This window comes from Monodon monoceros, unplaced genomic scaffold (assembly GCF_005190385.1).
Source record: "Monodon monoceros isolate NGI ecotype Baffin Bay Population unplaced genomic scaffold, NGI_Narwhal_1 Super_Scaffold_12, whole genome shotgun sequence".
Taxonomy (NCBI): Eukaryota; Metazoa; Chordata; class Mammalia; order Artiodactyla; family Monodontidae; genus Monodon; species Monodon monoceros.
This window is the reverse complement of record NW_021703768.1, coordinates 32547306-32563073: the sequence shown is the minus strand read 5'-3', so window position 1 is coordinate 32563073 and position 15768 is coordinate 32547306. Positions and strand designations below refer to the sequence as shown.

Below are 15768 nucleotides of genomic sequence, written 5' to 3'. Positions count from 1 at the left end.
ACCTAACTGTATAATCTTAATTTTTTATTTTGTATTTAGAACCCCATATTAAAGTAATATAAGTATATCTGCTGATGTTAATTATTTTCATAATTTAAAGCAAATTATCCTGTTTTTCTCCCCAGTTAAGGTTAGATTTTGAATCATAAAAGGAGTTCTGGTTTTCTTCCCTAATTTCCCTTCTTTAAAATTTCACATAGTTTAAGGCACCTTGAAAGAGGTGTCATTGATACCATCTTCATCAGATTATGTTTTATATTTACTTATGCACAGGTCTTCCATCTGGAACTGGAGGTCTTGTAAAAAACTCTTTTCACTTGCTACGACAGCAGATGAGTCTTACAGAAATAATGAATTCAATCCATTCAGATGCTTCTCTGTTTTTAGAAAGCACAGAAGACACTGGACTACAGGAACATACAGATGATAACTGCCTTTATTGTGTCTGTATTGAAATTCTGGGTTTCCAGCCCAGTAACCAACTGAGTGCAATATGTAGTCATTCAGGTGAGTGATTATGTCCTTCAAGATGAACCCACCTGCCTTTGAATCTGCTCCAGTCACAAGTCATCTCCCAGCCCGATTGATCATCCCTCTTACTCCATTCGCATTACCTCAGCCTTAGTACGGTCACGCAGCATCTCCCTGTGGGAATGTTAGTAAGTTGGTCTCCAGTTTTTTCCCCTTCCAATTCATCTTTCTTACTACTGCCTTGGATTAGGCTGTTGACAGGTTTTTTTACTGCCTATTCAAGTCCAGCACACAAGACTCTTTGTGTGATCTGTCTACTGTTTTTTTTACCATTCTCCTATCTTATAATTGATACACTGCTACTGACTAGATGTTTTTTGAACAGACTGTGCTCTTTTTCATGGTTCTAGGCATGAAGAGTGTGTGTTCCCTACTGTTCCCTCTTGCGCCTTCTCCTCCTCACACACATGCGAGCTCACACACAGTCCATTTGGCAAGCCCACCTCATCCTCAGAGTTGGGGCTGTTTTATCTTCAAAGCTTTCTGTGACCCTCTTAGTCGTATGTTGACACTTCTTCCTCTTTACTTTCATTGCTCTTTGTACATAGATCTCTTATGATAATTATTGCTTGGTTATTTTTTTCCCTTCTACTCAATAAGTTCCTTCAAGGTATGGTCTGTCATGCCTTTTCATTTTTATTTTCTAATACTCAGCTGCGTACTGCTTTATATACTAGGCACTCAATATTTTTTTGGTGAGGGAGTAAATGAATCAGATCCAGATTCAGCTTTTTTATAAATATGTGTAGATAGCTTTTCTTGGTGAATATCACTTAGACACCCTCAAAAAAATCTAGTGATAACTAAAGTTCTCTGGGTCATTCATCCACGTTTCTCCATGGCATCCTGATTCAGAACTTCCCAACTGATGGGTTGCAGCACACTGTTGTACCACATCCACAAATAGGATATGGATGTGCTGAGAGATTAATCCCCTCCGTGGCTCCATGCCCCAGTTGGGCCTGGGTTTGACAAACCCTTGGACTAGGCACTTACCACTGTGAACAGTCCTGTCCAGGGACCCAGAGTGCTATAATTATTTTCATTTTCTGTGAGCGAAAGGTTTGGGCATTATTGTTCTGATGTACACAGTAAAGAAGATGCTATTTAAAATCATTTGTCTATACATTGTTTATGATATTTTAGTTCTTCTAAGTTCTGTTTCTTCATTTACTCATTCAACAAATACTTATGAAGCACTTACTGTGGAGTTTTGCTATGTAAGTGTTTTCTCTTTATTTATCAAACGAGATAGGGAAGCCAGCTTCCTAATTACCCAGTCACAAGACAGTCCCAGCTAGTTCTAATCCATTTGTGATTACTGAGCTAGTAATCAAGTGGCGTCACATCAAGTGTGGGACTTGTGGAAGACTTGCTGCAGTCAGCAAGGCTCTCACCTTGGCACAGGATCAGAACCCCTCCACCTGTTGTTCTAGTGATACAAAGTGGGGAGGAGAATAACTCTTAATTGGGAAGTGATTACAGTTTACTATTGATACCCCTCTTGGAGGTATGAAGGGAGGCAGTCTAATTGTTAAAAAGTCACTGAACCTCTATGGATTTATGCGTTCAACTTAATATTTATTACATCACTACTGTGGATCAGGCATTAAACTAGATGCTAGGAAAACAATTGAGAGAGAGAAAAATAGATATTATTCTTACACTCTTTGAGCTTTAATCCAATGGAGAAGGAAATGGATTGACTGACCACTCGATCAATCAGTACACAAATATTAATATAAATACTGCGTTTGTAACAAACACCATCAAGGATAGGTACATGGTATTAACAAAGGAATATAACCAAGTAGGCAGATCAAAGAAGAGACTTCCAAAGAATTGCTGTTGAGCTGTGGTTGAAAGAATGAATAGAACCTAAGTGAAGACTGGAGTATAGAGAATTTTGAGAGAGAGGAAGCAGCATGAGCAAAGGTCTTCTCTGATGGGAGCAAGTATGGGAAGTAGGAAGGACTAAAAAGACACCTGTGGGAATGGAGCTCAGAAAGCAAAGGGAGAGGAAATACAGAATCAGCCTAGAAAAACGGGTAGGGACGAAGTCCTGCAGAGCCCTTCCTACCCAAAGTGTGGTCAGCAGACCAGCAGCATCAGTATCACCTGAGCACTTATTAGAAATGCAGACTCTGCGCGACACGCAGAATCAGAATCAGCATTTTAACAAGATGCCCAGGTTATTCATGTACACGTGAATGTTTGAGAAGCACTGGTATCAGCCATATTAAGTATTTTGTGTATCAGAAAGGAGACATCTTTATTTTCCATGGCAGATAATTAAAAAATAGTTCCTATACTATTTTTTAAAATTGAAGTATAGATAAGTTACAATATTTGTGTTACTTTCAAGTGTACGGCAAAGTGATTCAGTTGTGTGTGTGTATGTATATTCTCTTCTAGATTCTTTTCCATCATAGGTTATTACAAGATATTGAATATAGTTCCCTATGCTATACAGTAGGCCCTTGTTGTTTACCTATTTTATATATAATAGTGTGTATATATTAATCCCAAACTCCTAATTTATCCCCCCCATCCCCTTTGGTAACCATTTTTTGTTTTCTATGTCTGTGAGTCTATTTCTGTTTTGTAAATAAGTTCATTTGTATCATTTTTAGATTCCACATGTAAGTGATACCATATATTTGTCTTTCTCTTTCTGACTTAATATGATAATCTCTAGGTCCATCCATGTTGCTGCAAATGGCATTATTTCATTCTTTTTCATGGCTGAGTAATATTCCATCTTCTTTATCCATTCATCTGTTGATGGACATTTAGGTTGCTTCCATGTCTTGGCTATTGTAAATAGTGCTGCTATGAACATTGGGGTGCATGTATCTTTTCCAATTAGAGTTTTCTCTGGATATATGCCCAGGAGTGGGATTGCAGGATCACATGGTGACTCTGTTTTTAGTTTTTTAAGGAACCTCCATACCGTTCTCCATAGTGGCTGCACCAATTTACATTCTCACCAACAATGTAGGAGCATTCCTGTTTCTTCACAGTCTCCAGCATTTACTGTTTGTAGACTTTTTAATGATGGCCATTCTGACTGGTGTGAGGTGATACCTTGTAGTTTTGATTTGCATTTCTCTAATAATTAGTGATATTGAGCATCTTTTCATGTGCCTGTTGGCCTTTTCATTGCCATCTATATGTCTTCTTTGGAGAAATGTTTATTTAGGTCTTCTGCCCATTTTTTGATTGGGTTGTTTGGGTTTTTTTTTTTTTTGATACTGAGCTGTATGAGCTGTTTGTATATTTTGGAAATTAATCCCCTGTCAGTAGCATTGTTTGCAAATATTTTCTCACAGTCCATAAGTTGTCATTTTGTTTATGGGGTGTTTTTTTTGTTTTGTTTGTTTTGTTTTTTGCTGTGCAGAAGCTTTTAAGTTTAATTAGGTTTATTTTTGTTCTTATTTCAGTTACTCTAGGAGACAGATCCAAAATATACTACTGCAATTTATGTCAAAGAGTGTTCTGCCTCTGTTTTCTTCTAGGAGTTTAGGTCTTTAATCCATTTTGTGTTTATTTTTGTATATGGTGCCAGGGAATGTTCTAGTTTCATTCCTTTACATGTAGCTGTCCAGTTTTTCCAGCACCACTTATTGAAGAGACTTTCTTTTCCCCATTGTATATTCTTGCCTCCTTTCTCGTAGATGAATTGACCATAAGTGCATGGGTTTATTTCTGGGCTCTCTATTCTGTTCCCTTTGTCTATATGTTATATTTCTGTTTTTGTGCCAGTACCATATTGTTTTGATTACTGTAGCTTTGTAGTTACAGTCTGAAGTTGTCCCCCCTCTACTATGTAATGATCATTTTAAAGGGATGTCAGGACTTGAACACAAGACTTTTCATTCTTTGAAACTTTCAGTCTGGTGGTAGTGTTGGTAGTGTTGGTAGTGGTAGTTGTTCAAAAAATGTTAAAGCTCAGTGGGAAGGCTATTAGGATATTTCCTAACATTTTATTCTGTGTCTACCACCTTTACAGATATTTGTGCATTGTATTGTTTAGTGTGCAAGGCAACATGTTGGCCTTTCAACATTTAGTATTATATGTTTCTTTTGGGTCCACTTTTATGTATACCACCACATTTGCCCTAGTGTAGCTAACCAACTGAATGGGAAACCTTCTAAGTGTTGTAGACCAGTCCATCTGTGAAAGAGAGAGCACTGGAAAAAAAAATCAGCTAACTATAAAAGATAATGGCAAGAGATCAGTTTGAATGTCTAGGTTATTAAACTGACAAATTTGTGAGGAGTGGGTAGAAACTACATGGGGTAGGGGAGGGCCCTAAAGAGACAGTGGTGGTTTTCAAAATTATTTTAGCTGTAAAACCCATGTTTCAATCAAAATGTATACAAAAGCTCAGTGGTATGCAGATGAGGATGTAAGGGGAACAGTGGGGTGGCACTCCATCTACTAGCCTTGCCCAAGTATAAAATTGGGGGTAGAGGAGGCTAGGAAATGCCAGGGCTTCAAGAAACACTGAAGACCCCTGGTGTAAACATAGCAGAGTGTGAGTTTTGGTATCAAGGAGACTTAGGCTCAAAGCCAAACTTTTCCATCTTATTAGTTATCTGATCTTGGGCAATCTACTTAGTTTCACTGAGCTTTACTTTTAATTTTTTCTTAAATCTCTAAATAGGAATAACGATACCTGCCTTATGGTGTGGTTTTGGTACTTACTAACACGTAAGATTAACATTCAGTAGGCTCTCCGTTAATGGTAACTCACACTAAGTTGTAACTCACACTAAGAAATAATATTCTTTCATAAATTCTGATAGGTCAGTTAGAATGATCTTACTGTGCTCCTAAGGAAAATCTCCTTGTTCATTTCATTTTACATCCCTGCTGCCAAGGGGAACTGGTGATCAGGTGGGTATATCTACCAGAGACAGAGCTCCTCACAGAAATTCTTAATGTTTTTCATAAAGAATTGTTTCAGCATTTCAGATAAGCTATTTGGTGACTTGACTACTTTCTGTTAGGAAAAATTGAGCTTATGATTTTTCTTAATTAACCCATATGGACTTATGTAATTTTTTGCTTAGAGCTTTTTGTTCTTTCCCACATATAGTGGCTGGAGTCAGCCTTATGCCCAGATACAGGGAATAAAGAAGGTATCCAGTTTCTTAGAGTCTGGTCTGTCCTGTGCTTCATGTCTCCATTTTTAATTAAAAGATAAAGCTGAGCTAGAATATTGTTAATTAAAAAGAGAGGAAGCAGTAAAAGCAAACAACTACAGTGAAGAAACTAAACATCAATCACATAGATAAAATGGTTCAGTTTATGGACATAATGCTTCATCCAAATTAAAAATAATCTTGAAATAAAATGTGTTGAGTAAAAGTATAAGTATCATTGCATTGAATACTTTTTAAGAGAAGATAGAAAATAAAGGTCCCTAAAAGTCAGTATCATCAATATAGTATGCACAGTTTTGCCTTCAGCAGAGTCCTAGACATTACCTTCCATGCATAAGAAGAAGGAGGCCAACTAGCTGGTCCTTTCCCAGTTTCAAGAAGTTTTGGTTCTCCTTATTGTGCCAATTTATAAATAGTGCCTATATTCTACCCACTTGTTCTCTGAAGTTTCCATTTAGCACATGTAATTATTTCATTAAAAAATTTACTCATATGGTTTATAGCAGGTTTCACACAAAAAAATACCCCATGTAGTAAAAGCCTTCTGTTATTACTATACTTAGGATGCTTTTTCACGTCTTCCAATGGGAGAAACTAATTCTTTTGGCCTGGCTTAGTTAGACTCATGATTTTTTTTTTTTTTAATGAGAATGAATGATATCTTTAGAAATAAGATGTGGTTGTAACAGGTTAGAAATGTTAGGAGTCATCACTGGTTGAAGGTGAGGCTGAAATGAATTAGTTTATAACTTTTCAGAAACATGTTGATTGAAAGAAGTATAATTTTCTTATTGTTCCTTGCACTGGAATATTTTGTCATTTTACTCCCTGGGAAGCTCATCAACTGAGTCTAAAATAACATAGTCATCTCTTACCTGGTTATTCAGCATTGCTGGTTTTTAAGTACATCTTTAGTTCTCAGATCTTTTGGCAGTAGTTTTATATTTTAAATCAATGTATAATTTAAGTACCATACATTACTTTTAAGTGCCTGACAGATGCATGATTTCCTTAATATTAAAGCTATGCTAAATTGATTTTCTGAGGAACCAAAGCATATTCCGCTTAGTACTATGTAAATATTAATCTTAGGAAGTGCTTAAAGATGAGATGAGGTGGTGATATCTATTCTGTTGAAAACAGCATAGGGAGAGGTAGTGTGTGTTTACATTGGTCTAGTTTCCTGGACTTTTTAAAAAGCTTTTTTAAAAGCTCTTTTTAATACTCTCACAATGTGTTGTAGTGGAAAGAGGACTGAACTAGCTATCAAGAGGTCTCACCTTCTGGCTGAGTGTGTCTCTTCTCTCTCAATCTCTTGTAGCTACTGAGGTTGCATGATTTTCTGGGTTGCCCAATGTTACTTCCTAAAAGGATCACCAAAGACTTTCTGATTTCCATTTGCTCTAATCACTTCAAGTGCTCAGGAAATTTTTAAATAAAAAACATTGATGTCATTTTAACAGCACTAAGATGTTTGGTTGACCTTAAAATCCCATATAGGAGTATACCTTAGCAATGCATGGGTAGTATAGTAAATTTAACTCTAAGGAAGGAACTTATAAGCCCAGGGAACTGTGATTCTAATATTGGTAATCATTAAATGGTGGGAACAACAAGTGATAGAATAATAGATACAGTATAATCCCACTTATACACCAAAAGAGCAAGAAAGAGAAATTTAAAATAGCAAATATCTGAATTTTTATATATTTAAGAGAGGGGTATTTAGTTTGGGGGTGGGAAGGATGGGAGAGGGGGTAGATAAGGTACCTTCATTTTTTATTCTGTATACATCTTTATTTGAATTCTTTAAATAAACACATATTTATGTATTTTTTATAATTTAGGAGTATAAAATTTTATGTATATATGTCTTTAGAATTTAACAAATTTTACTATCTGAGTGGTCTGAATTTACTTTGAAAATCTTCATCAGGGAAAATAATTATTGAAGACTGGAAAGAGATTACAAGGAATCATCTCTTCTATAGTATACAGTGCAAGCATAGGAATTAAGCCATTATGATCTGTTAATTGATTTAATTTTTTCTTCAGACCTTCAAGACATTCCATATTCTGATTGGTGTGAGCAGACTATCCATAATCCCTTAGAAGTAGTTCCCTCTAAATTTTCGGGCATTTCTGGATGCAGTGATGGAGTGTCTCAAGAAGGATCAGCCAGCAGCACCAAAAGCACAGAACTGCTACTAGGTAAGTTTTCAGATTTAAATCCAAGTCCTGTTAACATAACTATACTTAGTCTGTTGTTGTTGTAGATACATACTGTTAATTAAAGTTGTCTCATAACTATGACAAGTCAGTTTTACTGAGGTATGTTTAGATAACTGTTGCACCTATATCGGCTGCTGATACATACCCTCTTAGCTATCTGCTTTCATTAGAAAGAATTTTGCTCCCAAAATGATTGGCAGGTCATGTGCAATTTATCTCAGTTTTATATATTTGGTAGAGTTGAAAAAACAAATTCCATGAGTTATAATACTTTTCTATTGTGATATAGATAAAATATTTTAATCTTCTCTTCAGGTGTTAAAACAATTCCAGATGATACACCAATGTGCCGTATACTCCTTCGCAAAGAAGTTCTGAGATTAGTCATTAATTTGAGTAGTTCAGTTTCAACTAAATGTCATGAAACTGGGCTTTTAACGTAAGTAAGCTATGAGCATGAGTATTCTTTGTTCTGCTTTTTATGGTGAAAAAGATATTTGACATACTTCAAAAGTTAGACTAATTAGTTTACATCAGTGGTTCTCAACTGCATGGCATATCTGAGTGAGACTAGATTTTCTTTACATACATCAACCAAACTAGCGTACGGTTACAAATTGAATGCAGAAGCAGGTATGTGAATCCAGCTATCTTCTATTCAGCCAGACTTTAAAGAGATCTGTAAAAATGTAAAACAATACCAATCTTCTCACTTTTTTAGTTTTGGAAAATATAGTTTTTTTTCATTAAAGTATATGTATTTATGTTAACATGTAATAATTTTATTTTTTAAATGAATTAATAAATATTTTGAAATTTTCTCAGTTTTACTTTCTTATATGGTAATTATTGATGGCTATCACCCACAAAAAATAAAATTTGTGGGGTTCTCAAGTAATTTTTAAGAAAGTAGGGGTATCCTGAGACCATAAAGCTTAAGAAAAGCTGGCATACATAAAAATAAGTGATATTTTCTTGGTTTAATTTTTCCCTGTTTTTACTCCTTTCTTTTAATAAAAGTTGCAGAATTTTTATTGCTTTTCTAAATCACAGCAACATGATAAAAGAAAATTCAGGCAATCTTCAACATCTTTGATTTGCACTATTTAAAGCAGTGGTCCTCAAAAAAAAAAAAAATGCACCTCAGGGTCTCCTGTGGGGCTTTACAAAATAATAGTAACACAGATGCCAGGGTCCCACTGCAGACCTCCTGGTCAGAAGCTCTAAGTATAGTGTGTCCTTAATCTGTGCATTACCCCACACCACCACTGACTCTGAGATGCTCTGCCAGCTAAAAGCCACTGTTAAAGGTTGAAAGATATAGAGAGAGAGCCCAGTCAAGGATATTAATAATTTCAGTCTAACTTTAAAAACTTATTTCTATTTTAAAACTTAGTTTTGAAAATACTTGAGTTATCCTAGGCTGATAAATAAATTTTGTAATTTCTCATGCCAGTGATAAAGAATATTTCTGACTTTCCAAGAAGTATTTGTGTTTTTATCATTGTAAGAGATAATCCCAAACTTAAAATAGCTAATGTAAGTGTGAGGTAGGAATATTTACTATTTTATATTCTTATGCCATCACCCAGATGTGCCACTTAATCAATATCTGGAGGAAAAAGATACTTAAAAAGTGATATTTTGAAAGAAAATAGCAAAGCCATTATTATAATTTTTATCACATCCTAGTCTTTTCTTCCATTTTAGAATTAAGGAGAAGTATCCTCAAACATTTGATGACATATGCCTTTACTCTGAGGTTTCCCATTTGCTGTCACATTGCACATTTAGACTTCCATGTCGGAGGTTCATACAAGAATTATTTCAGGATGTACAGTTTTTACAAGTAAGTAAGATTTGTACTTTTGAACTTTATCTTTCAAAAATCTCTTTGAATTAAGTTAAAAGAGATTATATCTGTTGATACACTAGAAAGTCATTAATAATTTACCACTTCTTTTCTAGATGCATGAAGAAGCAGAGGCTGTCTTGGCAACACCACCAAAGCAACCTATAGTTGATACATCTGTTGAATCCTGACCTCATATTTATGATGTATATAGATGTATACTATATATATTCATATTTGTGGACTTCTAAAAGCCTCAGAAAATGCCGATTGACTGGGCAGCAAAGATAGGAGTATCTTCTCTACGCTGTTTCAGCAATTACTGGTACATGAGCAGTTGGAGCTGCGGACTTCCCTAACCGAAACAACTTCCTCTCTCCCCCGTTGAGCCCTTTTATAAAGGGGTTCATTGTTCATTACCACAGTTTTAAGAGTTTTAGTTACCATTGTATGCAAGAGCCAAGCACTGAATACCTACATAGGTTTTCTGTTTTTTCATTTTAAGAGCATAATAACAGTGGAACAATAATAAGATATGCAGAAGCACCCTTCACACCGTTATTTCTGAATTCTTTTTTTAGGGTAAATATAAAGATGCCTTGTTTGTTAACTAATTTGTGGAAACTAGGAATCAGTGTCTCTGAGGGTGCATCCTATTAGCACAATGGGGTGTGCTGTAACTGCTGGTATTAGAGGGGGATCTTTGGCCCTTCCACTTTTTTCTTCATGTTTATAACACTACTTCAGAGGTTTGTAGCCTCACAGCGAAAGAAGAGCCTCAACAACCAGGACTTATAAATTATTTTTACATTACTAGACTTACATAAAGTTTCTTGTTTTCCATCTCTTCAGTTTTGTTGCAATGTGTTATTGTAGGCTATTTGAACTAAGGTTTTTCACTACAGTTCCTGATTAAAATCAGAAAATTATTTTATAATTCAAAGTATTTTCCATTCATAGAATGCATATATTTTCAGTGGACTTCCATTTTCATCAGCTTCCCATATCACCATTTTAAACCGTAACTTGAACAAGCACTATTAATTTAGACCTAAAGCAAAAGAAAGCATTAAATAAAATCTTGCATCTCTTGAGGAAAAGATAAGTTTGCCTACAATTTATACATTCCATGGGAAAAGAAAAGCCATAGTTCCTTTTAAAAAATCATTAATGAAACTTACTATTACGATTAAAAATTGTAGTGAAAAGCCTTAAGTACCAAATTTTAAAGCAGCAGTAATTTAATTTTTATATCAGTGTTCTTGTTTTGCACAAACTAAATGCAGTGATAGGTGAGTTTATGAGTACAGTAATTGCCTTTATCACATTTGCAAAATTAAGTTGATGAGGGCAAGGTTTTGTTTATTTGTGTGTTTAATTTGTGTATGTCTAAAAATATTTGGAAATCTTTACAGGAATTAAACATATATGCAAATTTGTATATAAAAAAGCATGGCCATCCTCATTAGAATGCTTGTAAATGAAAGGATTATCTTTTTTGAGGTCTATATATAAATAGAAAAAAAAATCCAGCTGGACTGATTAGGACCCTTTTTAATTCATTTGTTTAGACCATTTTTACAGTTATGCATCAGCTCTGACACAGTCATAGTACATGGATTAATATCCTCCCATATTACAGATCCTTTTTATAATGGGCTTGTTCTTTGAGATCTCTGTAAAGAACCCTGTGAACTAGAAAACGTAACTCACAGAGATTTTTTTTTTTTTTTTTTTAATATACTGGCACTGAAAGTTCCAATTGGGATGAAGCATTTCATCTCACTTCATAACACCTCTTTGACTGCACTTCAGTGAATTGTTCTTATGTGCACTGTGTAGCAACTTACATTATAACAAAGCAGATAAGGGCTGTAAGCTTCTGCTTATGTTAAAAAGTGGTTCTTCAGATTTTCTTTCATAAAATCCAATTGAAGATAAAAGAAATGCTTTTTTTTTTTAACTTTAATTTATCACTGAACCCAAGTGTTTATTTAAATGTTAACAGTACTTCTAAGAACGTTGCCTGTCACCTTGGTCTTTGGTCTTGGATGATTAAACTGCCTTCCAGAGAACCAATGTCAGAGATACTAGACCAAATAGTGATTAAAAACTCCAAAGGAGGTGATGTAGTAATCTTATGAATAATGGGATTAACATATTTTAGACATTCATTTTAAACACTACCTCAGTTAATATAAAATCTGTGGTTTAATCCCTCAAAAGTTAACAGTAAATTTTTTGTTACACACACACACACACCCATCCATCCATCCCTGGACCCCACCTCACTCATCCATCCTGAAATGAAGTCTTCATTACTATTAGCCTGAACAGTTTTTTTGATTATTACTTTGAAAGATGTGTGTATATATCATAATATTTGCCTATAGCACTTAGTTTGGGGAGACAGAGCTTTGTGGTTCTCAGTAATCTATGAAAAAAAGATGTCTATACTTAAATGTATAGTGCTATTTGGTTTATCCATGTTTCACTGACAGGTCTAATATGTTTCCTTTAAGTACTTATTTGTATAAAAGTAGACTTCTATGATGAAAAATGCTCACATGCGGTGCCAAGTGATTTACTTAAGTGTTTAAAATATTAAATTATAGCAGAAAAGGTTAGGAATGTTGTCAGTGGTAATAGAAATAATTGAGAAAAGCACCTATATGTAATAGATATTACCAGACTATAAAATACCAAAATAATGTCAATGCTGTAGTTTTCCAAGATTTTAGAATTAATCTTAGTCCATATAAATTTGTACTACTGGTAATTATTGAATAATTTGGAGGAATTTGGGCAGTTGTGCTGGTTGTAAACTGTGAATTTCTAATTGTAAAGTGAATTGTCATTTCTAATTGAAATTTTTTTCAAGAACAGATTTCAGCTTCACATACTAATAAGTAAATACTGATAAATAAGGAAATTAGAAATTAGTATTTGTAATTAAATATGGTCTAAAATTTCTTATACTTTTACTTCCTATTTATGCTTAGATAGACTTGAGGAGGGAAAAAGTCTTTTCTCCCTAATAAAAAATTTTCTAATGAAGATTGGTAGCATAAGGGCATTCTGTAAGACATTGACTTTGAAAGAGGCTCTTTGAAGGTATATACTTTATTATGGTAGTTACTCTAACATCAGGTGTATAAGTCCTTTTGAAATGGGGTGGCTTTAATAATTTTGAGCTCTTTTATCCAGAGCTTGAGGTAATTAAAGCTGAGTTTTTCTGGGCATATTACAATGGCAGAGTGTTCAGCAGTGAGGTGGGAATGCTTATTTAGATTTGTCTCCTGCTATTTATATAAATTTTTTTTCATTCCATTCAGAGGATGCCTTTTATTCCCACATTAAAGCACAGATCATTAAGCAATAAAAAGCAATCAAATTGTCATCCAAATTATAACTGCAGTTACTTTTGCATGGTAAGAGTGAGGTGCTAATTTTGTGTGAGAGGAGCTTTGTAAACTACCTTGGGAAAAGGTCCTTTGGAAGTAAGGTTTTTCCCCTTTTGTCCTATGCTTCCAGTTTGGTCTCAAATTCACAATCCATTGAACATGGGAAAAAAGAAACAATTAATTGAGAGAGTTTTATGAGAAGAGCTGTTGGAGTAAAAGAACATTTCACATTTTCCAAAATGTAAGTTGGGAAAGGTCTCCCTTGTCTCCCCATTCAGGGAATACATTATTACCAGCTTCATTTCAAGAGTATCACTACAGTGAGAGTTTGATTATAAAAGCATACCGGTAAAATTAATAGCAGTGCTTATCAGACAATATTGAAATATGTGAGAATCTTTCTAGGAGCATTTGTTTTTTCTTTTAGTTTTAGGTTCCCAGGGTAGTTTTCATTCATAGTAGTGTTTTATGACTCACACAGAATGTGGATTTTCTCCCCTTTAGAGTATTTTTGTAATATAGGTGGATAGCTATGCCACAGCATGCATAAATTGCACATTTTGTTTGACCTTCTTTATAAAATATTTAATTTGAAAAATATAATTTATGCCAAAAAAGTATATCTTGTAATTTTGCCACTAAATAGGTTGATTTAGCACAAAATGCAAAGTCTTGGGGCAGAGGAGGGGGGAGATTAAAACTTTCATAGATAATAGTTGAAAATGTTCCATTATTGGCCTGTCAGAAACCCTAAAGCTGCATTGTAAAACAAATGGTGTAAATTAGTTTTGAAAAGTGGTAAGGGATTGTGAAAAAAATCTGACTTAATGCTCCCTAACCACAAAATTTTCTTTTTTATTTAGTAATACGCTGCTACATATTTGGAGGTTCTGGTGTTTGTAGGTCACTGAACAGACATTGAAATCTGATTTATATTGTATAACTGTAACATAGAAAGAAAAAGTATTTATATATTTTCCGTAAGAATATTTCATTGAGTTGTGTATAATTTAAATAAGGTTTGTCCTCTAATGGTTTTGCTCACCTTGATTTTTTTTTGTGGTTTTCTTGTTTTTGTATAATGTGTACAGTTTTATGTCAAGGGCATTAAAAGCCTCCTGAAGCATAATCTTATCAAAGGGATACATTCTTAATAAAATGTACTTAAAAATTCTTAAACTTGTGTCATTCTATTTGAAATTTTAAAACCATCAGTGTTGATTTATGTACCACTGAGGCTGGTAAAAGTGACTTTTAGGTACCATAATTAAGAATCTGGTTCAGTAACACATAGCGGCTTGTTCCAAATGTTTTAAAATAGCTATTTATACTTTCTAAACACTTCATAATCAAATATCTTTACAGTTTTTATTTTTTAACTGCAGTTTATTGTAAAGGGTTTGAAAAAGTGGATCGATCTATAGAACAATTCTGATTCTTTTAGTGATTAATATACAAAATGAGCAATGATGGTATGATGGTAACTTTTCTGTATAAGCTATTTGATTTCTCACACAGAAACTGGCCTGGATCAAGGAAGCTAACCTACAGCCACCTAGTGGCAAAAGAAAATACCACAAGGGGAATTACAAGCCTGGAGAATAAAATTCAATGTCAAAGCTAGGGTCTGTTACAGTTGATTAAATGTGGTAAAATGTATTCAGAAATAGATTTGTTTTGGATAGTTTGGTTTTTAAGCACATGTGTATCATTTTCATATTGCCTTCTACTATTGTTTTTCAACAAAAACGTAGTTGGCCCCCAAATAAACTAAAAGCACGCTTAACCATCATCACACAGCTCACCTCTGAAAACTGTGATGATATAGCTGAACTTCAGACAGTTTGTTTAATTTTTTAAAACTCTTTGGTATATAAATTACTGTCCTAGAGAAAGAAAAATATCCTGTGATATCCCTTATGTGTGGAATCTAAAAAGAAACGATACAAATGAACTTATTTACAAAACAGAAACAGACTCACAGACTTAGAGAACTAACTTATGGTTACCAGGGGGGAAGGGTGTGGAAGGGGATAGTTAGGAAGTTTGGGATCGACATGTACACACTGCTATATTTAAAATAACCAACAGGGACCTACTGTATAGCACAGGGAACTCTGTTCAGTGGCAACCTGGCAGCCTGGATGGGAGGGAAGTTTGGGGGAGAATGTATACATGTATAGGTATGGCTGAGTTGCTTGGCTGTGCACCTGAAACTATCACAACATTGTTAATTGGCTATCCTCCAATACAAAATAAAAAGTTTAAAAAAATTTTTAAAAAAGTACTGTCCTAGTCCATTCGGGCTGCTGTAACAAAATACCACAGACTGGGCAGTTTATAAACAACAAATTTATTTCTCACACTTTTGTTGGCTGAAAGTCTGAAATCAGAGTGTGAACATGTTTGGGTGAGGGCCCTCTTTCAGGTCCCAGACTTCTTGTGTCTTGTGTCCTCACGTGGCAGAAGGGACTAGGAAACTGTAGCATCTCTTATAAGAGCATTAATCCCATTCATGAGAGCTCTAGCCTCCTGACCTAATCACCTCCCAAAGGCCCCATCTACTAATACCATCAT

At 34.6% G+C, this 15768-nt stretch overlaps 2 protein-coding genes across 12 annotated transcripts in view; one reads left to right on the top strand and one right to left on the bottom strand.

Moving 5' to 3' along the window:
* Positions 1-14370, top strand: part of RICTOR (RPTOR independent companion of MTOR complex 2) — a 127637-nt gene extending 113267 nt beyond the window's left edge. For 6 of the 11 annotated variants that reach the window (XM_029218067.1, XM_029218072.1, XM_029218065.1 and 3 more), the window contains 5 exons: positions 274-507; positions 7759-7914; positions 8251-8374; positions 9646-9784; positions 9904-14366. In XM_029218067.1, coding sequence (XP_029073900.1) covers positions 274-507; positions 7759-7914; positions 8251-8374; positions 9646-9784; positions 9904-9978 — 728 coding nt within the window. In that variant the 3' untranslated portion in view covers positions 9979-14366. Of the gene's footprint in view, positions 1-273; positions 508-7758; positions 7915-8250; positions 8375-9645; positions 9785-9903 lie in introns of all 11 variants that reach the window. The other 5 variants (XM_029218070.1, XM_029218066.1, XM_029218069.1 and 2 more) reach the window with 4 other exon arrangements.
* OSMR (oncostatin M receptor) overlaps positions 450-15768 on the bottom strand; it is a 72248-nt gene continuing 56929 nt past the window's right edge. Inside the window, exon 17 of the mRNA XM_029218081.1 lies at positions 450-645. Coding sequence (XP_029073914.1) covers positions 597-645 — 49 coding nt within the window. The 3' untranslated portion in view covers positions 450-596. The remainder of the gene's footprint in view (positions 646-15768) is intronic.